The sequence below is a fragment of the Mastigoproctus giganteus genome, chromosome 5 (assembly GCF_048544385.1).
Source record: "Mastigoproctus giganteus isolate SK-2022 chromosome 5, ASM4854438v1, whole genome shotgun sequence".
NCBI lineage: Eukaryota > Metazoa > Arthropoda > Arachnida > Uropygi > Thelyphonidae > Mastigoproctus > Mastigoproctus giganteus.
Genome location: NC_143579.1, coordinates 235,854,562 through 235,880,387, shown reverse-complemented (window position 1 = coordinate 235,880,387; position 25,826 = coordinate 235,854,562). Strand labels below are relative to the sequence as shown.

The 25,826-nt window shown below is 36.9% G+C and overlaps 1 protein-coding gene across 2 annotated transcripts in view; it reads left to right on the top strand.

Annotated features, from left to right (window-relative positions):
* LOC150086301 (ubiquitin-protein ligase E3C) overlaps nucleotides 1–25,826 on the top strand; it is a 298,426-nt gene that overhangs the window by 78,570 nt on the left and 194,030 nt on the right. For both annotated transcript variants that reach the window (XM_090374458.1, XM_090374459.1), the window contains exons 6-7: nucleotides 8,457–8,569; nucleotides 21,919–22,073. In XM_090374458.1, coding sequence (XP_090230584.1) covers nucleotides 8,457–8,569; nucleotides 21,919–22,073 — 268 coding nt within the window. The remainder of the gene's footprint in view (nucleotides 1–8,456; nucleotides 8,570–21,918; nucleotides 22,074–25,826) is intronic.

Here is a 25,826-nt window from a genome sequence, read left to right as displayed (position 1 = left end):
CATGGGGAACTCCACTAAAAAAAACATTATTCCACAAAGAGCAGTGTCCATTGATTATCACTCTCTGTCCTCTCCTATCCAACCACCCTTTTATCCATTGTAAAAACTTGCCCTTAATGCCATACTGCTCCAATTTGTGCAGTAGTCTTCCATGTGCAACAGTATCAAAAGCTTTCCTGAAATCCAAGTATATGATTTCAGAATTATTTTTTGCATCCATTTCCTTTGTGACCACATCATAGTATCCAATCAAATTGGTCAGACAAGACTTCCCCTTGACAAAGCCATGCTGTTTCTGAATTATTGCTGCAGTCTTGTCTAAATGATCTTGCAATGTTTCTTTAACCAGTAACTCCATTATTTTCCATGGAACAGAAGTCAAACTAACAGGTCTGTAATTACTTGTGTCACCCTTTCATTCCCCTTTGTGAATTGGAGATACATTTGCACATCTGCAGTCCGTGGGGACTGCCCCTCAGTCCAAGGATGCTCTCATAATTATGGCTAAGGGTTTTCTTACTTCCTTGCTGCCTCCTTTAGTATAACTGGATAGATCCCATCCACCCCAGGCCTTTCTTATGTTTAACTTCAACAATTTCTCCTCCACTTTGCTCTCAGTTATTACAAAATCATTTAACTCCCTGTTACAGTTTGATAAACATCTGGCCCTCTCCTTGAATAACTCCTCATGTGTGAATGTAGATGCAAAATACTCATTTAGTTCGGCTGCTATCTGAGGATGATATTTCTCCAGTTGGTCTCAAAACTTGTGCAGCTGAACTTACTCCTGTTCTTTGCTGCCTTTTTTCACTTTCTTATTCCAAAGGTCTTTTTCCTTTTGCTTGGAAATTTGCTCATATCCAGCCAGTTCCTAAAAAGGGTGACAAATCGTTTCCATCCAGTTATCGTCCCATTGCAATTACTTCTACTCTTTCTAAAGTAATGGAGAAATCAATTAACCGCCAACTCTTAAACTACCTAGAAACCTTCCGTCTGATCAGTGATCGCCACTATGGATTCTGTCAATGTCGATCCACTGGTGATATTCTGGCTTATGTTACCCATTTATGGACAGATTCAATGGAAAAGTTCGGTGAAACACAAGCAGTTGCTCTTGACATCTCAAAGGCTTTCGATCGTGTTTGGCATAAAGGTCTTCTAAATAAGCTTCTATCTTTTGGTTTGCCAATTGTTTTTTGTAATTGGTTATCCAGTTTTCTCTCTGATCGCTCACTGAGAGTGATGGTAGATGGTTGTCTTCTAACTTCTCCACCAATGCTGGTGTTTCCCAAGGTTCAGTTTTTTCCTCCCACTCTTTTCCTCTTGTATATTAATGACCTTCTTCTGTTGACTGGAAATCCTATCCATAGTTTTGCCGATGATAGCACATTGAATTCCACCTTCCACTTTGAGAAAACTTGCCCTGCACAAACATCTTCAACTTCTCAAATATCCACTAACTATTCCTTAAATTTCAATATTGAGATAATTCTACACTAGGGGAAAGATAATTTAGTTAATTTCAATCTTTCGAAAACTCATTTCCGTGTTATATCTCTCAAAAATGATTCTTCTGCCTCTATGCTTATCTTTGATGACACTCTGATTTCTAAGCCAGATCATATATCTCTATTGGGGATTACCTTCACTTGTAATCTCTCTTGCCATAAGCATATTACAAATATTGCTTTCTCTATATATAAAAAACTGGGTTTTCTCTTTTGCTCTTGGCATTAACTTTCTTCCAAACAGCTGTTCACCTTGTACAAATCTCAGATCTTATCTACCATTGAATATTTGTCCCACATCTGGGGTTGTGCCCCCTGAAACCTCTCTCAGGCTTCTAGATTCCATTTAAAATAGGGCAATTAGGTTAATTAACGATTCATCTCTAACAGAGTTTCTCTCTCCACTCTCTGTCTCATAGACTGTTACTGCTGAATGTCTTTTCTATTGATACTTCTGTGGGCATTCTTCTTATGAATTGGCTTCTGTAATTCCTGTACTCTCTTCAAAACTAGTCTGAACGCATGCAGTATCCAGTCAACATCCTTTTACTGTCCAATATCAAACTCACAGAACCAACTTTTCTTCTTCCTTATTTATTCATTCAACTTCCGTGTTCTGGAACATCCTTCCCTCATACTTATTCTCTGAATATTACAGTCTACAGAAATTCAAGTCTAATGTCAACAAGTATCTTCTTTCATATTCTCAACCTTCAACCCATGCATGGTACTAAGTACAGTCAGTTCTGCTCTAAAGCAATACATGTGATCCTAAAAATCTCCACATTATGGTATTTCATGCACCAAGAACAGGGCTTATGGGAAAAATATGGATAGGGGGCAGAGCACTCAAAAAAAAAAAAAAAAAAAAAAAAAAATGTTCAGTCTGGTAAGTAAAATGCTAAAAAAGTTAGAAATCCAATAAACTTACCAACACAGGTTTAAACATCTTGGATTTCTAATAAATAAATAAATAAATATTACAGTAAATATAGCACTTTACTTTGACAAGATATGAAGTTTGCTTGATATTTCTGCTCACTTACATTTTTTTTTTTTTTTTATTGTAAAATTTAAAACAGTAAAAAAGATAAGCAATCAATATCGACGAACACGAGATGCACAAATGAGACAAGTTTACGAAAACTTAAAAAATAGGAATGAAGAGAAGGTTCTGAAAATTTATTTATGTTTTTTATATGATTGAAGATTTCACGGAAGGGGAAACACATTTCGCCATAATAACGTAAAAACCCAAAGAATTCCAGCTATCGACATTATCGCAAATGCAGTAAGGTCTAGTTTACTAACTGTTTATAATTAGATTGCACTAACTGAAAAGCCCAATAAACTGGGAACTGCAAATTGTTTTTATTGTTTTATGCTAGTGACCTCCAGAAATGTGCTCCTTTGCTCTATCATGCCTCACGAAATTTCTGTTCGAACAGAAAAATGTGAGCTCCTGAAAACACAAGTCAGCCTACAATATCATGTGTTATCTTGTGAATACAGCAAATGCCAACAGTTGGTCTTCAACCAATACATCTGCAGTAAATGGGAAATATAGCTCTCACACATTTGACATTTTTTTAAGCTTCGTAAAATTGTATATATTGCTGTGCAAGTCGCTGCGTTCAGCTTGGTGCTGGGCTTTGCATTCACCTTGGTGTTACTCACATACGAAATCGCACATGAGCTAGTGTGAAAATTGCATTGTTCCCTAATATATCAGTCACAATGGAGTTTAGTCACATTGCGAAAATGCATGTTATAGCAGAAATAACTGTATTATAGGTTCTATTAACTCTTGTGTTTGGATTTTTACAAAAAAACCCAAACACGAGAAGAGTTAGTGCTGATAATGAGATCAAGAGTATTGGTTTTCCGTGTTGCTTTTATAACATACTGGTGTGGAAAATAGTTATCCAGTAAAACCAGAAAACTTTAATGTTTTCTGGTTTTACTGGATAAAGCTTTAAAACCAGAAAACTTTGTAACTTTAATGTTACACATGATTATCACACAAATTACAGTCAATATCTGGAAAGTTAAAATCCCCCATTATAAGACATTCTGATTTACTGCCTACTCTTTTTGTCTGTATGGCTGTTTGTTATTTTTTAAGGTTTGGCTGGTTTTAGGAGCATTAGCAACTAAGGCCATATTACTCCGGTCATTCCCTGACCTTTCCGCATCCTCCGTATTTGGTGGTGACGGGATCGAACCCCGGTTTAATCAAGAAGCGTGTGCTACGCACTGCTGCTCCTTCCCACCTGGCTACGGAGGCGGCAGCTGTTTGTTATACTTATCACAGTCATTTAGAGGCCAAGTGACTGTATAGCTGTTTGTTATATTTATTACAGTCATTTGGCCTCTAACATACTGCTATTGTCATTTTTTGTTTTCTCAGTGCTTATATCACACCAAACTGACTCAGTACTGTGCTGGCCACACCTATCATGTCAACTGTGTGCACTTCTGAGTGCACACAGTTGACATGATACACTCCCCCTCTTGTCCTATCTTTCATTTCTATATACATTGTATTCACCATATTAAAGGCGCCTCCGTAGCCAGGTGGGCAGGAGCAGCAGTGTGTAGCACACGCTTCTTGATTAGACCGGGGTTCGAGCCCGTGACCACCAAATACAGAGGATGCAGAAAGGTCAGGGAATGACCACCGCATATCCCCGGAGCAATATGGCCTTAGTTGCTAATGCTCCTAAAAACCAAATAACAACATAACAACAACAACCATATTAAAATTCCACATCTCTTATGTCTGAATGGTGCCATGTTTCCAGCAGTTCTAGTGTTTGTGTTTAATGAACTAACTAGTAATTCAGATTCATGAAATTTGTTTACCATATTCCTAGCACTAGTATATATGCATGTATACATGCCCCTGTTTCTGTTCTTAGTAACCCTAAAACTGCCCATGTATTTACTTGTTCCATGAGGACCTCTGACAAGCCCTGAAACCCTCTACACTCGTCTCTCCAGTGTGCTGCACGTTCCAATAGAAGCAGTGCAAGAATCACTTATACCTCTGTTTGTGGCTGCTTTTAAACTATTAATCTGTGTATTTCCCCCAAGCCAGGGTTTTCTGACTGACTTGCCACTGCCTCAATAGCTTCAGCAAATATTCTTATGCCCTTTCTGTCTAAATGCATTCCATCCAGAGGCGGACTGGCCATAAGACCTAATGGGGGGAAACCCCAGTGAGCCGGAGGCCGATGGAGGACGGTGTGATTTTCAATATTACACTCTGACCTCTGATACATTCCATTTGTTGAATAATATATGAAAACTAAATGCACAAAAATCATAATATGAAAGTAGATTATAAGAGTAGATAATTACTGTACTTATTTGTACCCCCCCCACACTTATTCACAATGTGGCCATAAACACTAGTATGAGGGCGCTTCTGTAGCCAGGTGGGCAGGAGCAGTAGTGCGTAGCACACACTTCTTGATTAGACCGGGGTTCAAGCCTGTGCCCACCAGATGCGGAAAGGTCAGGGAATGACCACCACATATCACCATGCAATATGGTCTTAGTTGTTAATGCTCCTAACAACTAAACAACAACAACTAGTATGAAGCTGCTACAAGTTTTCACCGATAAGAATTTTTTCCTGATTTCTGATTCCGTCTCTCTAAAAACAATCTCTTCTCTTAATAAGTACACACCATGCTAAGAAAAATTCTACCCCATGAATCTTGCACAGTCTTTCCAGGAACAAATTGATTGACAAGGCTCTAATCCCTCTTATCATGTCTGGGCAGATTTGCAGAAACTTTCAATTTCATTCCTAACTCAACAGGGCTTTTGAGTAAATCATCAGATTTTCTGCTCTTAATATCATTAGTACCAATGCATACTATATCATGGTGCCTCCGTAACCAGGAGCAGCAGTGTGTAGCACACGCTTCTTGATTAGACTGGAGTTCGAGCCCGTGACCACCAAATACGGAGGATGCGGAAAGGTCAGGGAATGACCACCACATATCCCCGGAGCAATATAGCCTTAGTTGCTAATGCTCCTAAAAACCAAATAACAAACAAACAACTATATCATCTTTTAAGGGCATGTTTTGTGCTCTTAAAAAATGAAAATTGATCTACAATGTCATCAACTCTAGCTCCTGTCAGTCGTATCCTGGTCCTATTCCTTCTATCCATTTTACAAAATATATTTTCTGTTTCTCTGACAATGATTACTTTCTGTGGACCAGTATATTCTGTTGTGGAGGATTTCTTTGTGTCGTGCGACGCATCAATGTAGTCTCTAGTGTTATGCTGGGAAAGTGAGTGCTTGATGTGTCTCTCTTTTTAATTTATTCCTGGGCCTCATATAAGTTCATGAAAATGCCGAGTTGGCACTTAATCTCTTCAGACTTTCTGCAACAAAAGTGCATAAAGACATGCACTTTTGTTGTAGACCACCACACTACTTATAACTAAACAAAAAGCCATCAAGTAGCACACTAAACTAGTTTTGATTTGCAAGAGAACAGCTATTGAGAGTACTCTCCAGCCCAAAGCAATTCTGCTACTTTGAGATTTTTGCTTTACTGTTCTGGCTTGCGGTATTATTTTAGTTTAAATTTAATTTAAAAATTCTATACTGACTAAGTGATGAGTATAATAACACTACACCATTCCCCAGTTGTTCTTACTTCACCTTATGTTTCCAGATAATGTTACTGGCTTTTTAAATGCATAGCTAAATACGAAAATAAACTAACCTATGTGATTGTGATCTTCAAACTATTCATTTACTAGAGTTTAAAACACTACAATTAACTATTATGATGTACTATACTGCAGTTTACTGGTTATGAGACATGATCAGGATAATTAAAAATATTTATTAAGCACAATTTAATATGGTAATTGAGTAAAAAAAAATGGCATCAAAATTTTCCAAAACTTATCCACTTTTAAAAGCATGAGCTTTCAGCAGCCACATGCTACAGCTGCTGGAAATTCATGCTCTATTATTCTGTATCTCTATAGTTGAGTCTAAAATATCAGCCTCAACCCCAGAGATAAAAAGGCTGTTCTGTGCAGAAACATTGTCGCTGAAAGTACTCTCCAAGTTATGAACATGTGTATATGTGAACAAAGCTTCAGAAGATATATATGTTTTTATTATGGGACAACCTTGAAATAAGGTGTGCAAATGAACAATCTTTGTTCTTATTCTTTTTGTTTTTGTTGCCTCCCCCCCACAGTAAAATGCAAATGGATGAAAGTAGCTTTATTATTGCTTTTTATGAACCAAACAACCTAACGGTAGTTCAGAATTTTAGTGAGTCTTTTGTATTAATCTAATGCTTTGTGCAAGATTTTGGGACTGAGGAACTGAAGAGGAAAGAGAAAGCAGGGCAGAGAAGTGGAAAGTGGCAGGGAGTATGGGGGGAAGTAACTTATCTGTAGATTTACACAAATTGTACTCTCCAATTCCTTATAGATTAATAATTGTTATTACTTGGAGGTGATTGGTTTCTATATGGGAAATGATAAATGGCATCTCTTTCAGATGACCAGTGATTTCACTATTTCATGATAAACCATTGAAATAGTACAATGATGTGGCATCCTCAAGAGATATCATTCCTTTTTATCAGACAGTTACTTTCAACAATTATAAATATTAATATGTAAGGAGCTACAGAGTATAATTAGCATAGATTTAGAGATGTTTCTTTCACCCGCCACTTATTTCTTTCCATATGGATAGTTTCCGAGATGTTTTCTGATCTGGACAGCCTAATATGCTATGTAGAAAACTGTATATAATACAATAAACTTCTTTACCTGTTACCACCTTATCTTCAATATTCCTAATGGTTAGAGATATCCTAATGTTGGATTGCATATGCCTACTGCTATTAAAAATATTACTTAGTGTCTGCTTGCATTACCATCCATTCCTTGCTTAGTAATTAGTCTTAAAGACATGCAAAATATTAACATTATTAAGATTATATATTTGAAATATATACAACCGTTTTAGCAAAATAACTAATTTCTAGAGCTGTCACTAGTGTGGATTCTCATCTTCACTAGTGACAAGTTTAGTTTACAGAACCTAGTTCACCAAATCTGACTACAGGCTTTATAGTCTTCATTATATATTTTAAACTTTCTTTGAATATTCATTTCAAGAGTTTGGGCTGTTAGTTACCCGAGGACAGGAGTTATCTATTTCTGTCCTACAGCTTTACAGAAACACTCTACAGCTTTATATATGTGTACACACACACCCACACACACACGCGCGCGCACACACACACACACGCGCGCACACACACACACGCGCGCGCACACACACACACACACGCGCGCACACACACACACACACACACACACACACACACGTTAGTAGTCGTGAAAGGCAACATGCTAACAAGTGTGGGGGCAGTGACATGGAGCATATAACACAATACTCTGTGTCACAAAGCAAGGTGTGTAAATGTGTAGTTTGAAGAGAACATTAGCACATTGTAGTGGCCAGCATAAAGCACCACCCTCAACTCAGATGAACATCTTTGAAATGAATTGGAATGCAGACAAGAGTAAGGTGAAGGTTCATTAATGCTTTAAAGGAGGAGTAGAGTGCAGTACCACCAGGTTTCTACCAGAAATTAATAGAAAGTCTTTTATGATGGTTTAAAGTAATCATTTCAGCCAAAGGTAAGCCAACATGCTATTAGTTTCTTTGAATGAATACATGTTTTGTTTAAAACAACAAGTGTCCCCATGAATTTTGGTAAGAGAGAGTGTATATTTTTAAATTTCAAATATTTGAATGTGTGTGCTGCTTCAATTAATGTTGAAGTAAGATTAACTTAAGATTAAATTTTTTTAAAATAAATGTTATAGGTGAATTTTATCTGTCTTTTAATAGCATTTGTTATATTTCAAATATTGCAGATATGGCTAAGCCAGACATTTATCAAACAAAGTTCAGTGGTTGCCAGATTGGTAGTATTTGATACAGATCATTGGCTTTGCAGAGTACAACAGTTACTCTACTTGAACTTGAGGTAAAATTACTAGGAATATAAATTTTTAAATTTAATATGATTATTATTATAGCTGAGTTGAATTGTACAGGAATCTCTTACCAACCAGATTTGAGATAAAATTTTTTTTGTATTTGCATACCAAAATTTTACATATCATATGTTGTTTTACATATATGTGGATCAGTCCAGTCTCATTAAAAAAAAAAAAAGAAAAGAACAGGACAGTTATTGCTCTTGATTCTTGTAAATCATGAGGGGGATGGGAATTCAGTAGATATTGCAGGACAGAATTTGTTTATGCTCTATCTTCTGAATGATGCACTTGTCACTACAACATATTTAGTTTCTCATGGATATGTTTCTGCTCCTCTGTAGATTTTCATGTTTTTGACTAATATTTATTTTTTCCAGATCAATTTTTTACTCGTTTTCATAACTCTTTGAAGGTTATTGTGTTTGTTGTAAATTAACATATAGTTTGCCCTTTATTGCGCTCTCTAAATGTTCAATAAATATCGAAAGTGAATGTGTGAAAAGAGCAAAGTAATGATGTTGGAACAAAAAATAAAAATACTTGTACTTGAAAGACTTTTTGATTTATGCAATGTTTTTATATTGCATAAATCAAAAGTGGAGTTACCTATTTTGTATTTTTTTCATATATTTTATTGGTATTGTTTTACCCCTAACCTATTTTCTGTGACCATAGCCTTGGCAACTGTGCAGTACTCTTACGATATCACTTTCACTGTTGTTGGTGAGGGATTCTTGTACTTAAATTTGAATGATGCTTTCATGTGTTTTTTAATCACAATTACAAACATAAAAAGTTAAAACCTGTAGCTGTGAACTGACTAAGAAGCCAAAAGAAACTAGTTGACTTTGGTTGAATTTGTGTAGGTTGTAGAAATACAATCTACAGAAATACATAATAAGGAAGTTTTTTTTGAAGAACAGGTGCTCAGAGAATAAATGAAAAAAGTTAGTTTGTTAATTTTGTGATAGCTGTCAGCAGTGATGGTCCCAGGATTTTCTAAAGCAGGGATTAAATCAGTTTTCTGGGGGAATCAGGATTTTCTTAAGGTTAGCGAGACTAAAGCTCCAGGGATTCATTAAGCTTTAATTATATGTAGCAGTAAAAAATCTGCATTATTTTTATCATAAGGAGTACTAGCCCCTTTAGTCCCTACCTGGGACTGCCACTAGGTGTCAGTTCAGAAGAAAATAGAAATATATTATAAATAATGCATACATCAGAAACAGGTTGTCATATTAGCATTAGTAGTGCATATGGTGCAAGAATATCTATGTCTGGAGAGTTTTTTAAAAGAGGAATCATTGATTAACTTGAGGCATTCAGACATCTCCCCAGATGCAGCCGGAACAGTATTTTGTGGCAGGTGGATTTGAAATTAATGAAGAAGTAATATCTGCTCAGAATCAAAAAGAGAAAGCTTAATATTTTTGGGTGCTGAGAAGCAATATTTGTAATATACTTATTCCAAAAAGGATTAGAAGGTAAGATTAAACTAAAGAAATGTACTCTTGCTGTCTATACTAGTGACCCACCCTGAGGTGGTGGAAACAATATACCAAATCTAGACCTGTAACAAAAATAAGCTATAACCCTAAGTAAAAAAAAAAAAAAAAAAAATGTAATACAGTAATGATACCTCCCTGAGAGTATTTATAAGCTTCTTAATGAACTTGAAGAATAAATCTAATATTACATGTTCCCACTTTCAGAAATAACCAAAAAATAAATTAAAAATGAAGATAATGATCTGTTCAAATGGGAATTGCACTTATGATTTACTTAACAGCAGTACTTGGAAATTATACCAAAACTTCTATAACCCAGCAGTAGTGGTGGCACAAGCACAAATGGTTGTGCAGCACCTGACAGCTGTTAATTTTCTTTTTAATTTCTGAACAAACTTTTGAGTGTTTTTGAATTCTGCATGGACAGAATTCAGACACAGCCAAAATTTCATCTTTATACCAATATTTTGTCTTTTCTTAGTGGATTGTAATACTTGTTATATGTGTCTTTATTTTTTAATAAACATATTTAAAAATGTCACATTTTTTAATTATCACTACCATTCCCACTTTGTCCTTTTTTGTTTAATAAACATATTTAAAAATGTCACATTTTTAATTATCACAACCTCTTCCCACTTTGTCCTTTTTTGTTGAATATCTTGTTTGATTTATGCACCTTTATTTATGTAAAAGCTTTAAAATATCTTTCATAAACAATACGTGAGTTATTGTTATTATTTGGTTTTTAGGAGCATTAGCAACTAAGGCCATATTACTCTGGGGATATGCAGTGGTCATTCCCTGACCTTTCCACATCCTCCGTATTTGGTGGTCACAGGCTCGAACCCCTGTCTAATCAAGAAGCGTGTGCTACGCACTGCTGCTCCTGTCCACCTGGCTACGGAGGCGCCACAACACGTGAGGCTGCTGATGTTTATTTAATTCATGGTGAGGAAAGACAAGTAATCTTGAACTTTAAATAAACACAACTTGAAACTTCATAGCAGTGTTGGTGCCTATCAATTCTCACATTACTCTCTTCATGCAAATAAAATGGACTTACAGAAACGGTGGTGCGACACCCGACAGGTGCTCACATTTAATTACTCTACAAAAATTGTAAGAAACAAAATCAGGAACAGTTGGTAAAAGTTTGACTATATTTAGGAAGCCAGAAATAACTTCAGATTTTTAATCATTAATTAAAGGTAAAGCAGGAGCATGATTTTTTTTTTGAAAGGCACCTGTGAGTTCCTGCTCCATCACTGCTGAGTTAATAGAAAAACTGGTTGATGTAAAAATAAGGAAGACTTTATAAGTGACTGAATAGAAAAGCAACCTACTTAAACTGTCATTGGCCAATCTCATTTTAGGGATAGCCACAAGCCACCATAGGTGTTGAGTGACAATTGAGGTGATTTGTGCCTTTTGGACTTCTGTGAGATGAGACACTTGTTTTTAATAGTTCTCACTTTTTTTTGGTTTTTTTTATTTTAATTTCTGCTCACTCTTAAGTTATTATTTACTTTGTTCTCCCCCCCCCCCCACATTAGTTTAATCACTTAAACATTTTCCTTTAATATCATACAACTTTCTTTTTAGGAAGATTTGGTTTTTTCTTTGAGTAATACCATTAAGTAGACTGAGGATATCATGACTGACCCCACCGCATGGTAGGGTCAGTCTTGATATCCTCATTTGAATGAATCATTCTACGTTAAGTAAGTTAGTAGAAATTCTATGACTTTTGTCAACTAGGTAAAACTTCTGGAGTCGCTATTTTTTAATTCATTTATTTTTTAAAAAATTGTTATCTTTTATCTTAATTTTATTTTTAAGTCACATCCAAATCTGTCCTACCCGAGTGTAGCAAAAATCAGAAAATCAGAAATCAAAAGTGGTGTGATAGTGAAAATCAGTCCTGCACTATTTCAGATGATTCTGCAAGCTCAGGTCACACCAAGGAGTGAAAATCTTTGCGTAGCTGTGAGATACTTCCAAATCAAAGAATTACCCACTCTTTTGCAAGCACCATGTCTTGGATGCATTACATTTATAGGAATAAAAACTAAATTGCCTCATAAATTCATTATATAGCATTTCCCTTCAATCCCCAGTCTACTTTTATGTCAGTTTCTAAGTTTTGCATTAAACTATTTTAATTACAGCAACCCCAGAGCAACGTATCAACTCTGTGGTACTACACTGACAGTGGTAGAGAATGAAAGGGACCTGGGGGTGGTTGTGCAGGCAGATATGAAGTTCTCTGAGCAGTGCAGACGGGCTGCAAGAGTAGCTCATGGTGTATTGTCAATGATATATAGGAATTTTTCTAGAAGGGATAAGGAGGTGATTATTCCCTTGTATAAGGCAATGGTCAGGCCACACTTAGAGTACTGTATACAGGCCTGGAGGCCCCATTTCAAGAAGGATGTAGAATTGCTGGAATGAGTACAGAGAAGGGCAACAAGATTAGTGAATGGAACAAAGGGTTGGTGCTCTTATGAAGAAAGGCTTAAGTTTTGCAAATTACAGTGTCTGGAGACTAGGCACCAGCGAGGTGATCTGATAGAGGTGTATAAAGCCTTGAATGGTTTGAGCATGCTCAATGCTGATGGGATTCTTCCTCTCACTCAGAATAATCACCTGAGAGGGCATAAATTCAAATTGAGGAAAGACAGATGTAGGATAGACGTGCGGAAATTTACCTTTAGCCAGCGGGCGGTTGGTTGGTGGAACAGACTTCCATCCCTTGTCGTGGAAGTTGATAGCCTAAATAAGTTTAAGGCTCAGCTGGACAGGTATTTTGAACGAACAGAGGGGTGAAGTGGAAGTGGTTATTTTTTATTTATTTATTTATTTATTTATTTTTTTTTGGCCGATGCTGCATAAGCTTGCTTTCTTGCATCAAATGCCTCTACTAATGCTAATTTTATTTTTCAAATATTTAACATGTTGAGCCTGTTGTAAAGAAGCATGCCCAAATACCTAACCTCAGAAGAGTTAGAAAATGGCTTTCATTTACTTCTTTTAGCCTGGGGGGAGGGTTCATGTAGCCTTCCTTTCATCATCATAATTTGTGATGTACTAATCAGGATCTCCAACTTATTTTTACCTGTCCAGCTATTTAACTTTTTCATTATGTCAATTTGTCCTCTTTTCTGTCTAGGCTCTAGATTCAGCATAGACCACGATCAGCAAGTCATTAGTGTATGTAACCATTTATATGTAACCCCAGGGTTCGGTGTTGGTCCCATTGTTTTCGATTTTTATTAATGATATTGATGAAGGCACATTAGGCTTAATGTCCAAGTTTGCAAATGATACAAATATTGGTACAGTGGTGAATGACAGTAACTTGGTATGCCAATGCAACAGAATCTAGAAAAATTTGGCAGATAGGCTGAGAAAATGCAATAGAAATTTAACATTGATAAAGGCAAAGTATGGAATGTGGGTAGCAGCAGTTACAGAGTAACGTATCCACTGTGTGGTACTATATGCAGGGTAGTGGAAAATGAAAAAAAAAAAAATCATTTTCTGGCTGCACAATTACATGGGGTAATTGTGCAGCCAGATATGAAGTTCTCTGAACAGTGCAGACAGGCTGCCAGGTGTTGTCAGTGATATAAAGTAGTTTTTCTAGCAAGGACAAGAAGCTGTTTAGCTCATTGTATAAGGCAATGGTCAGGCCACATTTTGCATACTGCATTCCAGGAGCTCTACAATCTTCATTGTAGAGCTCCTGGAGAGGATTGTAGAGCTGCTGGAATGGATACAGAGAAGGGTAATGAGATTTGTAAGGGGGGGAAAAACGGTGCTATTATGAAGAGAGACTTCAATATTGTAAATTGCAGCATCTGGAGACTAGCATTAGTAGAGGCATATAATGCAAGAAAGCAAACTTATACAGCATCAGTTAAAAAACAAAACCATTTTGCACATCCATTTGCTCTAAGCGTTTGCCCAGTTTTTCCTTGAATTTATTTAAGCTATCAACTTCCATAATGACAGATGGAAGTTTGTTCCAGCAATCAGCTACCCGCTGGCTAAAGGCAAACTTCTGCACAATCTATTCTACAACTGATTTTCCTCAATTTGAATTTATATCCCCTGAGGTGGTTAATCTGAGCAAGCTGAAGAATCCCATCAGAATTCAGCATGCTCAACCCATTCAAAGCCTTATACACCTCAATTAGACCATCTTGCAGGTGCCTAGTCTCCAGACACTGCAATTTGCAGAACTTAAGCCTTTCCTGGTAAGAGCACCCCCTTTGTTTCCCTCACCAGTTTTGTTGCCCTTCTCTGTACTCGTTCTAGCAACTCTACATCCTTCCTAAAATGAGGCCTCCAGACCTGTATGCATTACTCAAGGCAGGGCATGATTATTACCTTATTCAAAGGGATAATCACCTCCTTTTCCCTATTAGCAAAATTCCTGTATATCATTGACAAGACCAGCCTGTCTACAGTTCTCAGAAAACTTTATCTGACTGCACAGTTACCTCCAGGTCAGGTCTTTTTCATTCTCTACCACCCTGAATGTAGTACCCCAAGTTGGTACATTTCTCTGGGGTTACTTCTATCCATATGCAGTCCTTCGCATTTGTCAATGTTAAACTTCAGTTGCCACTTCTCAGCCCATCTGCCCAACTTTTCCAGATCATGTTGCAGTAGCATAGTCATTACTGCCATTAACAACCCTGCCAACCTTTGTATTATCTGCAAAGTTTGACATTAAGGCTGATATACCTTTATCAGTATCATTGAAAAATTTACAAAACAACAGTGGGCCCAACACCAAGCAATGGGGGACTCCACTAAAAAAAACATTATTCCATGAAGAGCAGTGTCCATTGATTATCACTCCCTGTCCTCTCCTACTCAACCACCCTTTTATCCATTGTAAAAACTTGCCCTTAATGCCTTACTGCTCCAATTTGTGCAGTAGTCTTCCATGTGCAGTAGTATCAAAAACTTTCCTGAAATTAAAGTATCATCATCAGTACATCATTCTTGTGACTGGTCAGTTCCTCTGATGAGCTGTCTCCACCTTTGTGTCTCCTGTGCCGTTTGTTTTAGTTCCTGAAAATTTTGAAGTCCTGCTTCATCCAGCAATGTCCTGATGGAAGGTATTTTTTGGTATTCCCCAAGGGCGTTTTCCCTCCAGTGCCCCCTGCATGGCATTCAGAAGCAAACCACCATGTCGAATCATGTGGCCCACCCATTTGAGTCTAGTTGATCTTATTCTATATAGAATTTTCCCTTGTTCGTAAACATGTCTTGATACTTCCACACTTGTCACTTTTTTCAGTCCATTTAATTTTTTCCACCTTGGGCCAGCACCACATTTCGAAGGCTTCGTCTCTTTTGTCTCTCTTTGTAAGAATCCATGTCTCTGCTGAATTTAGTGCCACTGACCAGATATATGTCATTATTATCTTCCTAATTTCCTGTGACATCTTCTGTGTAATCAATGACAGTTTATTCTTGAAAGATTATTTTGCCATTGCAATTCAGGTTTGAATCTCAGTTGACATGAAATGTCCTGTGCAAATAACTATCCCAGATACCTAAAGTGATCTACCCGTTCTATTCTTACTCCATCAATCTCAGTTCGGACTGGAATTGACCTTTTACCAGTCGTCAGTGCCATTGTTTTCATCACATTTATCTTCATTCCATATTTCAAGTATATGAAATCCAAGTATATGAAATCAAAATTATTTTTTGCATCTAGTTCCTATGTAACCACATCATAGTATCTAATAAAATTGGTCAGACAAGACTTCCCCTTAACAAACCCATGCTGTGTCTGAATTATTACTGCAGTCTTGTCTAGATATCTACGAGGTGATTTGATTTGAGGTGTTTAGAGCTTTGAATGAATTGAGCAAGCTCAATGCTAATAGGATTCTTTCTCTTGCTCAGACTATGCACATAAAGGGCATATATTCAAATTGAGGAAGCATGGTTGCTGAACAGATGTGTGGAAGTTTGCCTTTAGCCAGTGGGTGATTGATTGCTTAAACAAACTTCCATCTGTTGTTGTGGAAGTGGATAGCTAAATGAATTCAAGGAAGAGCTAGACAAACTACTGGAGGGAATGGATAGGGGAAATAGGATTTTTTTTTTTTTTTTTTTTTGCTGATGCCCTATAAGCTTGCCTTCTTGCATAATTTGCTACTGGTAATACTAATTTCACAGTTCTTCCAGTTGTTACTTAGTAATTCACGAGAAACATAATTCCATACACAAGGTCCAGCAATGGTCCCTTATGGGCAACCTCTCATAATGGATTTCTCCACTACTGGATATTTTTTTATTTTAACCCTTACGCAAAATGCCATATTTAGAAGACTAAATGCACGAGGCATAATATGTTATGGGTTGAAATTAACTATATAATATTGGTGTAAATACACCATAAGTTTAACTACATAAGTAGTGTTAACGCATCGTTTGATTTAATCTCATATTAACCAGTTTATCTCACATTAACCATAACTAATAGAATAATAACAGAAATTGGAGATATTATAGGCATGAGAAAGAGAGAAAGTGAATATCCTATGTGATATTATTTTAACCCTTACACAAGATGCCATATTTAGAAGACTAAAAGCACAAGGCATAATATATTATCAACTAAGGAATATTGTTCAAGGTTTAGGCCTAAATGGATGTCAGATGAACTAATAAGACACATGGCAGAGAAGAAAAATGCATGGGATACATATAAATTAATGGGTGACATGGAAGCTTATGATAGATATAAACTGGTCTATAACTAAGTCACAAAGGAGATTAGGCAGGCAAAGGCAGATTATGAGAAATCCTTGGCAAAGGATGCAAAGGAAAACAGAAAAGAGTTCTTTATCTGTGTAAACTCTAGAAGGAAAGGGATGAATCAGACTCAGATTTGTCCACTGGATATTGATGGTTCAACAGTTGAGGATCCTGCTCAGGTGGCTAACAAACTAAACGAGTATTTTGCATCTACATTCACACATGAGGAGTTATTCAGGAAGGGGAATGTGAGAGGTGAAGTAAACTCTGGCAGTGAGCTAGATGATTTTGTAATAATTGAGAGGAAAGTGGAGGAAAAATTGTTGAGGATAAACATAAAAAAGGCACCCGGGGTGGATGGGATCTATCTAGTTATATTAAAGGAGGCAGCAAAGGAAGTAAGCAAACCTTTAGCCATAATTATGAGAGCTTGTTTGAACTCAGGGGAAGTACCCATAGACTGGAGAATTGCAAATATGACCCCAATTCACAAAGGAGGATCAAAAGCTGACACAAGTAATTATAGACCTGTGAGTTTATCTTCTGTTCCAGGAAAATTAATGGAAGCACTGGTTAAAGAAGCACTGCAGGATCATCTAGACAAGACTTCAGTTATAGCTCGGACACAGCATGGTTTTGTTAAGGGAAAGTCTTGCCTGACCAACTTGATTGGATACTATGATGCAGTCACAAAAGAACTGGATGCAGGGAATAACTTTGATATTATATATTTAGATCTTAGAAAGGCTTTTGATACTGTTACACATGGAAGACTGCTGCACAAATTGGAGCAGTGTGGCATTGGAGGCAAATTGCTGCTATGGATAAAGGGGTGGTTGAGGGGGAGAAGACAGAGAGTGGTAATCAATGGACACTGTTCATCGTGGACTAATGTTATTAGTGGAGTTCCTCGGGGTTCAGTGTTGGGTCCATTGTTGTTTTCTGTATTTATAAATGATATTGATGATGGTATATCAAGCTTAATATTCAAGTTTGCAGATGATACAAAGGTTGGCAGGGTTGTTAAGGACACTACTGATGCTATGCTGCTGCAACAGGATCTGGAAAGGTTGAGTAGATGGGTTGAGAGGTGGCAAATGAAGTTTAACATTGACAAATGTAAATTACTACATATGGGAAACAGTAACCCCAGAGCAACGTATCAACACTGTGGTACTACACTGAGAGTGGTAGAGAATGAAAAGGACCTGGGGGTAATTGTGCAGGCAGATATGAAGTTCTGTGAGCAGTGCAGATGGGCTGCAAGAGTAGCTCATGATGTTTTGTCAATGATATACAGGAATTTTTCTAGCAGCGATAAGGAGGTGATTATTCCCTTATATAAGGCAATGGTGAGGCCACACCTTGAGTACTGTATACAGGTCTGGAGGCCTCATTTGAAGAAGGATGTAGAGCTGCTGGAACGAGTACAGAGAAGGGCAACAAGATTAGTGAATACAACAAAGGCTTAAGTTTTGCAAATTACAGTGTCTGGAGACTAGGCACCGGCGAGGTAATCTGATAGAGGTGTATAAAACCTTGAATGGTTTGAGCATGCTCAATGCCGAGGGGATTTCTCCTCTTGCTCAGAATAATCACCTGAGAGGGCATAAATTCAAATGGAGGAAAGACAGATGTAGGATAGATGTGAGGAAATTTGCCTTTAGCCAGCGGGTAGTTGGTTGGTTGAACAGACTTCCATCCCTTGTTGTGGAAGTTCATAGCCTAAATAAATTTAAGGCTTAGCTGGACAGGTATTTCGAACGAAGGAAGGTTTGAAATGGGAGTGTTTTTTTTTTTTTTTTTTCCCTCCTTGGCTGATGCTGCATAAGCTTGCTTTCTTGCATCATATGCCTCTACTAATGCTAAGAGGCGCCTCCATAGCCAGGTGGGAAGGAGCAGCATATTCCCGGAGCAATATGGCCTTAGTTGCTAATGCTCCTAAAAATCAAACAACAACTAATGCTAATGCCAATATTATGAACTAAATGAAATTAAAGGCTGAATTGAAAAGCCAATTAGATAGAAGGGAACTATAAAACAAAAATGATTAAATTAATAGCATTAGCATTAGTAGAGGCCTATGATGCAAGAAAGAAAAGCTTATGCAGCATCATCTGAAAAAAAAAAAAACGCTTCCATTTCAGTGGATATAAATGCAGCAGAACAACCTTTCTAATATCAGTTAAGCGTACAAACTGTAGCAAGAATGGGGAAAAGGAGTGATCTAATGGACTTTGAACGTGGCATGATAGTAGGTGCAAGATGTGCTGGACAAAGCATCTCCGAAATGACAGTTCTACTGAACTTTTCACGCACCACAGTTTCAATGGTGTATCGAGAATGGTGCAATAAACATTAAACATCCTCTCAACGGCACTCCTGTGGAAGAAAATTGCTTGTTGATAAGAGATGTCAGAGGAGGATGTTAAAATTGTGCAAGCAAACAGAAGGGCCACAATGTCGCACATCACATCAGAATACAACTTTGGTGCACAGAACAAAATATCGCAACGGACCACTAGTCGCACTTTGTCGCAAATGGGCTACAACAGCCGGCGGCCACATCGCATACCTTTGTTATCAATGAAGAACAAGAGAGCACACCTACTGTGGGCACAGCAACACCAGCACTGGACTATCGAGGATTGGAAAACATTTACTTGGTCTAATTGAGTTGAAGTTCCTGGTGCATCATGTTGATGGAAGGCTCAGAATTTGGCAAAAACAACATGAATCCATGGACCCATTATGTCTGACAATTACTGTGCAAGGTGGTGGGGGCAGTGTTATGGTGTAGGAAATGTTTTCTTGGCACACGTTGGGTCCGTTGATACCCATAGATTCACGTCTGAATGGCCACATCGTACCTAAATATCGTTGTGACCAAGTGCATCCGTTCATGTTGACAGTTTATCCTCAGTCAGATGGTTACTTCCAGCAGGATAATGTGCCGGGCTCACAAAGCCTGAATCATTATGGAATGGTTCCAGGAACATGACAATGACTTTTCTTTGTTTCAGTGGCTCACTCAGTCCCAGATCTCATTCCCATCGAACATCTTTGGGATGAGCTGGAAAGGGCTGTTCACTGCAGGCCTACACCTTCATCGAATCTCAAGGAACTGCGTGACACACTCATGTCTGCATGGTACTCCATTCCTGCACAACCTTTTCAGAATCTTGTTCAATCCATGCCTAGACGAATTCAGGCTGTTTTGAAGGCGAAAGGAGGCTCAACACTCTACAAGGTAGGTGTACCTAATAAAGTGGCAGCACAGTATATATACACACCAAAAGCAATTCTAATTGAGAAGAACAAGCAACCCTAAAAGAGAAGAAAAATGTATGGGATGCACATAAATTATCAGGTGACACAGAAGCCTATGGCACATATAAGCTTGTCTGTAATCAAGTCATAAAGGAGGTTACTCAGGCAAAGGCAGATTATGAGAAATCTTTGGCAAAGGATGCAAAGAAAAACAGCAAAGAGTTCTTTACTTATGTAAACTCTAGAAGGAAAGGGATGAATCACATTGGACCACTTAACATAGATGGGTTGACTATTGATGATCATGCTAGGTAGCTGATAAACTGAATGAGTATTTTGCATCTACATTCACACATGAAGAGTTATTCAATGAGGGGAATGCCAGAAGTTTATAAAACTCTAACAGGGAGATAAGTGATTTTGTAATAACTGAGAGCAAAGTGGAGGAGAAATCTTTGAAGTTAAACATAAGGAAGGCACCTGAGGCAGACGGAATCTATCCAGTTATATTAAAGGAGGCAGCAAAGGAAATAAGCAAACCCTTGGCCAAAATTATGAGAGCTTCCTTGGACTCAGGGGAGGTCCCCATGGGCTGAGGTGTGCAAATGTATTACTAATTCACAAAGGGGGGGGGGGTTCAAAAGGTGACACAAATAACTATAGACTTGTTAGTTTAACTTGTGTTCCAGGGAAAATAATGGAGTCACTGGTTAAAGAAGCATTGCAGGATCATCTATACAAGACTGCAGTAATATTTAAGACACAGCACGAGTTTGTTAAAAGGAGGTCTTGTCTGACCAATTTGATTGGATACTATCATGTGGTCACAGAGGAACTGAATGTCAAAAATAATTTTGATATCATATACTTGGATTTCAGGAAATCTTTTGATACTGTTGTGCATGGAAGACTGCTGTACAAATTGGAGAGATATGGCATTAAGGGTAAGTTGCTACAATGGATAAAGGGATGGTTGAGTGGGAGACGACAGAGAGTGGTAATAAATGGACACTGCTCTTCGTGGACAAATGTTATTAGTGGAGTTCCCCTGGCTTCAGTGTTTGGCCCATTGTTGTTTTTTGTATTCATCAATGATATTGATGAAGGTATATCAGTATTAATATCCAAGATGATACAAAAGTTGGCAGGGTTGTTAATGACAGTAAAGACAGTTTGCTACTTCAACTGGATCTAGACAAGTTGGTTTCACCATCATCTTATATAAAGGGACAATGAAATTCTTTTTGCTACTTGAAAAGATCCCATATATCATAGACAGCACACCATGTACCTTTTTAGACACCTTTATTGTCTAACTAAAATCCTGAAGACTAGAAATTGTAGTCATCAGTAGGTGGAATTTCTTAATCACATCATTTGCCACTTATTTTTTAAATCAGATGAGTTGCGGACACTGGTATATTGTGCAAGCTAAGCTACTGCAGAGGAAACACTGAGAGTATTAGTTTTGTAGATAGTTTTATTGTTGTATTTTCAATAATAACTGTATTTTACACAGCACAAAATAAGAAAAATGAGACAGGAAAATATGATATATCCAAAATGAATTCACCACAATATATGGTGAATCCAAAACATGCAATGTTTGAATCACTAAAGATTCAAACTGTTACATGTTACACAGTAACTACAGTATTTATTGTTTACTTGTATGCCTGAAATTAATTTAAGCAATTTTTTCAACTTGTTTGCTTTTTCAATAAATGAAAGATTTTTTTTTTTATTTTGAATTTATGTTTTAGGCTTTTATCAACCATGTTATCTTCTGATGGTCCTCTTGCTGTTCCATTGAGAGTATTAGAAGTATTTGTCAGCTCACAGCTGTATGAAGCAGTTGCTGGAAAAGAACATACCATAGTCATACTTCAAAAGCTGTCTCTTTTCCTCCTAAATAAAGGTAAAACACTGATATTATTTATTTTTATTATTATAATTTCATAAATTTTTCTTTTAGTTTGACTGAATTACATTCACATTGAACAAATATCATTTTTAAAACATATGATGTGCATATATTTGAAAAACTGGTACTCAAAACTAAAGATCACAGGATTTTTAGTTTTGAGTACCAGTTTTTCAAATATAATTAATTTGTAAGAATTTTATATGTTCCTCAATTTGTAAGTAAATAATATATATTTTGTTAATAATGTATATATTTCTTTTCTTAATTAAGAAAGTAATCAGTTTTAGTTAAGATCAGCTGACTGAGAAAGTTTATTATTAATATAGGTGAAATATGAAAAGTTCAGCAAGATTCCTATGTTATAAATATTCAACAAATTGCTGTGTTGCAAAAATAGCTGTAGTGAGTTTCTTTTATAACTGAATAGTGGGATATGGAATTCATTCAGAGAAATGGTGAAAAATGCAGAATGTGTAGAAACACTTCTTGGAGAAGGACATATTATATAATTAATTAAAAGAATCATTTTAAAGTCAGTTAGCAAAAACTAATAAATATGTTCAGACACCCAGATAAGATTACAGATATCTAAAATTTCTAATTGGACTTAGTATTAGTATCAACTAATATGAAGTCAAATCAGAAAGTGTAAGAAAGCCACAAGCTTGTTGCACTTGCTAAAAAAAAAAAATTATATATATATATAAATAAATAAATAAATAAAAATAATAATACAAATAAATATAAAAATAAAATTTATGGTCTCCTCATGTGTGTAATTGTCCAGTTAGCCATTGAATTTCTCCAAGCTGTCATCCTCATCTACCCACAGAGATAACCAATTCTAGTAATTAGCAACTGAACAGCAAGAGGTACTTGCTGGCTAAAAGAAACCTTCCTACAATTCATTCTAAATTTCATTCCCTGTAATTGGAATTTATGGTCCCATTGCTTCCTGCCCTGCATCCACCCTGGGACCCATCTTAGAATCTTACCCATAATATCAACATGTTTCAGCTTATACAGTAATCTCTCCTGACAGACTGGGTCATGTGTTTTGCTACAATCCAAATAAACAGCATCAAAAATATTTCTACGTACAGCTCATGAGTAACTGTGTAAAAATAGCTGTCATTAAACATGATTTCCCCTTAACAAACCCACGTTGTTTAGAATCTATCTAAATGTTCATGTATTGCACGCTTTATCATTGCTTGTTTGCTTTTTGTACAGCCGAAGTTAGATTGACTGGTCTGCAATTACCCACTTCCCTCTTAGAACTGCTTTTATGTATTGGTGACACATTTGTCACTTATTGAATATACAGGAATCTTTCCAGTGATGTCCTTCTAATTAACTTAAAGGTTTCAATCTACTCTCTCACTGCCTCCTTCAAGATTACTGTCTATGTGTCATAAACTGTAGGACCCTATAAAAGTTTAGAAATCTTTAGGATTTCTAAACTTTTATAGGGTCCTACAGTATTACCTTTTATAGGTAATACTGTAGGACCCTTATTTGCCTTTAGGCTCATAAGTTTTCCTAATAAACAGTCATCTCTAATTTCATACTGCTCTGCTTCACTCTCACAGCATCTTCTGACTGTGAAGCATCTTTCATCTGTAAAGATTGATGTGAAATGCCTGTGCATTTCATCAACAAGATCATCTGAGTTATCCAAGACTTTTACTGTCCAACTTCAAACTCACAGAACCATTCTTCCTCATTTATTCCTTCAACTTCTGTTTTTTGTTACAACCTCTTTCACACATATTTCATGAAAATTACAGTCTACAGAAATTTAATTGTAATGTTAACAAGCATCTTCTTTCATCCTCTCAACCTTCAACCCATGCATGGTACTAAGTACTATAGGTTCTAATACCTCTTATGCTGGGGGGCATTCATAAAAAATAAATAAATAATCGGGGGACACAAACGTGTCGTAAGTACAAACTAGTCCACAGTTATGTCACAAAGGGGGATAGGCATTCTAAGGCAGATTATGAGAAGTCTTTGACTAGTAATGTGAAGGAAAGTAGCAAAGAGTTTGTTTATGTTAACACTAGAAGGAAAGAAATGAACAACATTGGTCCACTAGATATGAATAGCATAACTATTGATGATTCTGTTCTGGTTGATATCAAGCTGGATAAATATTTTGTATCTCCATTCATGTATGAAGAAATGTTTTGTGGTTGGCATACCAGAAGTATACCAAGTTATAATTGAAAGTTAAATAATTTTGTGATAACTGAGAGGAAAGTGGAAGAGAAATTGTATAAGAGGTAACTATTAGTAGTGGCAAATGATGCAAGATAGCAAGCTTATAAAGTTAAAAAAAAAAAAAAAATATCACCCATCCATCTCCTCTAACAGTTTGTCTAGTATTTATTTTTAACTCTATTCAAACTAGCAATTTCTACAACACCAGATGGTAGTTTGTTCCAACAATCAACTACCCATTGGCTGAAGGCAAATCTCCACACTATTCTGCAACCATCCTTCTTCGATATGAATTTGTGCCCATGTGTACAGTCTGAGCAACAGAAAGGATGCTATCAGAATTAAGCTTACTTGATCCATTCAAAACATTAAGCACCTCAATCAAATCTTCTTCACAGGTGCCCAATCTCTACATGCTGCAATTCATAGAACTGAGGTTTTTCTTATTAAGAGCACCCTTTTGTCTCTCCTTGTTAATCTCATCACTCTTCTGTGCACCCATTCCAATAGATCCTTACCCCTCCTAAAATGAGGCTTCTACACCTGTATGTACTACTGAAGATGCAGCCTAACCATTGCCTTATACAATGGGATAATTACCTCCTTATCCTGCTGATAAAATTCCTGTACATCACTGACAAAACACTGTGAGCTATCCTGGCATCCTCTATGCACTGCTTGGAGAACTTCATATCTGAATGCACAGTTACCCCCAGATCTCTTTCATTCTTCTCTACTCTGAGTATACTTCCACATTGTTGGTATGTTAATCTGGGATTACTGCTACCCATGTGCAGTACTTGTATTTGTCAATATTAAACTTCAATTGCTATTTCTCAGCTCATCTGCTTATTTTTCTAGACCTTGTTGCAGTGGCCTACCCTGATTACTGTCATTAATCACCCTGACAGCCTTCATACATCTTTAAACTTAGTCATTAAGCTGAGAACTTTCCAAACGAGATGAAGGTAGGCACGATATTTAATGATAGTAATCGGAGTATGCTTCTGCATACTCTTGTTACTGTAAAGTAAACTTTATTAATTATAAAAGCATCCTTAGATTCATGGGAGGTTCCTCTAGATTGGAGATGCATAAATGTCTCCCCTATTCATAAAGGTGGATCAAAGAGAGAAGTGAGTAATTATAGGTAAAAGGGCCTGTAGTAATGGATTCCATGATGATAAATGACATGTAGCTTTCGGGGTTAAATGGACCCCTTCATCGGCAATTCTAACAGGATAAAGACAGTTAGAGACAAAAATTTTTTTAACGAATACAGAGTGTGCAGTGATGCGTGCATGAGATTAAACAATCAACTACTAGGTTGCTGCCCATTGTTGTTGCATGGACATATGTGGATTTGCTTCCAGCGTTTATCCAGTTTCAAGATAGTTGCCTCCAAGATAGGGTGTAGCCTTGTGCCCTTGCAGTGATTCATAGTTCTTGAATTGCACGAGATGTTAAGTGACTCTAGCCAGAGGTGGTGGCAAAAGTGTTGGGATTGGTCAATCACTT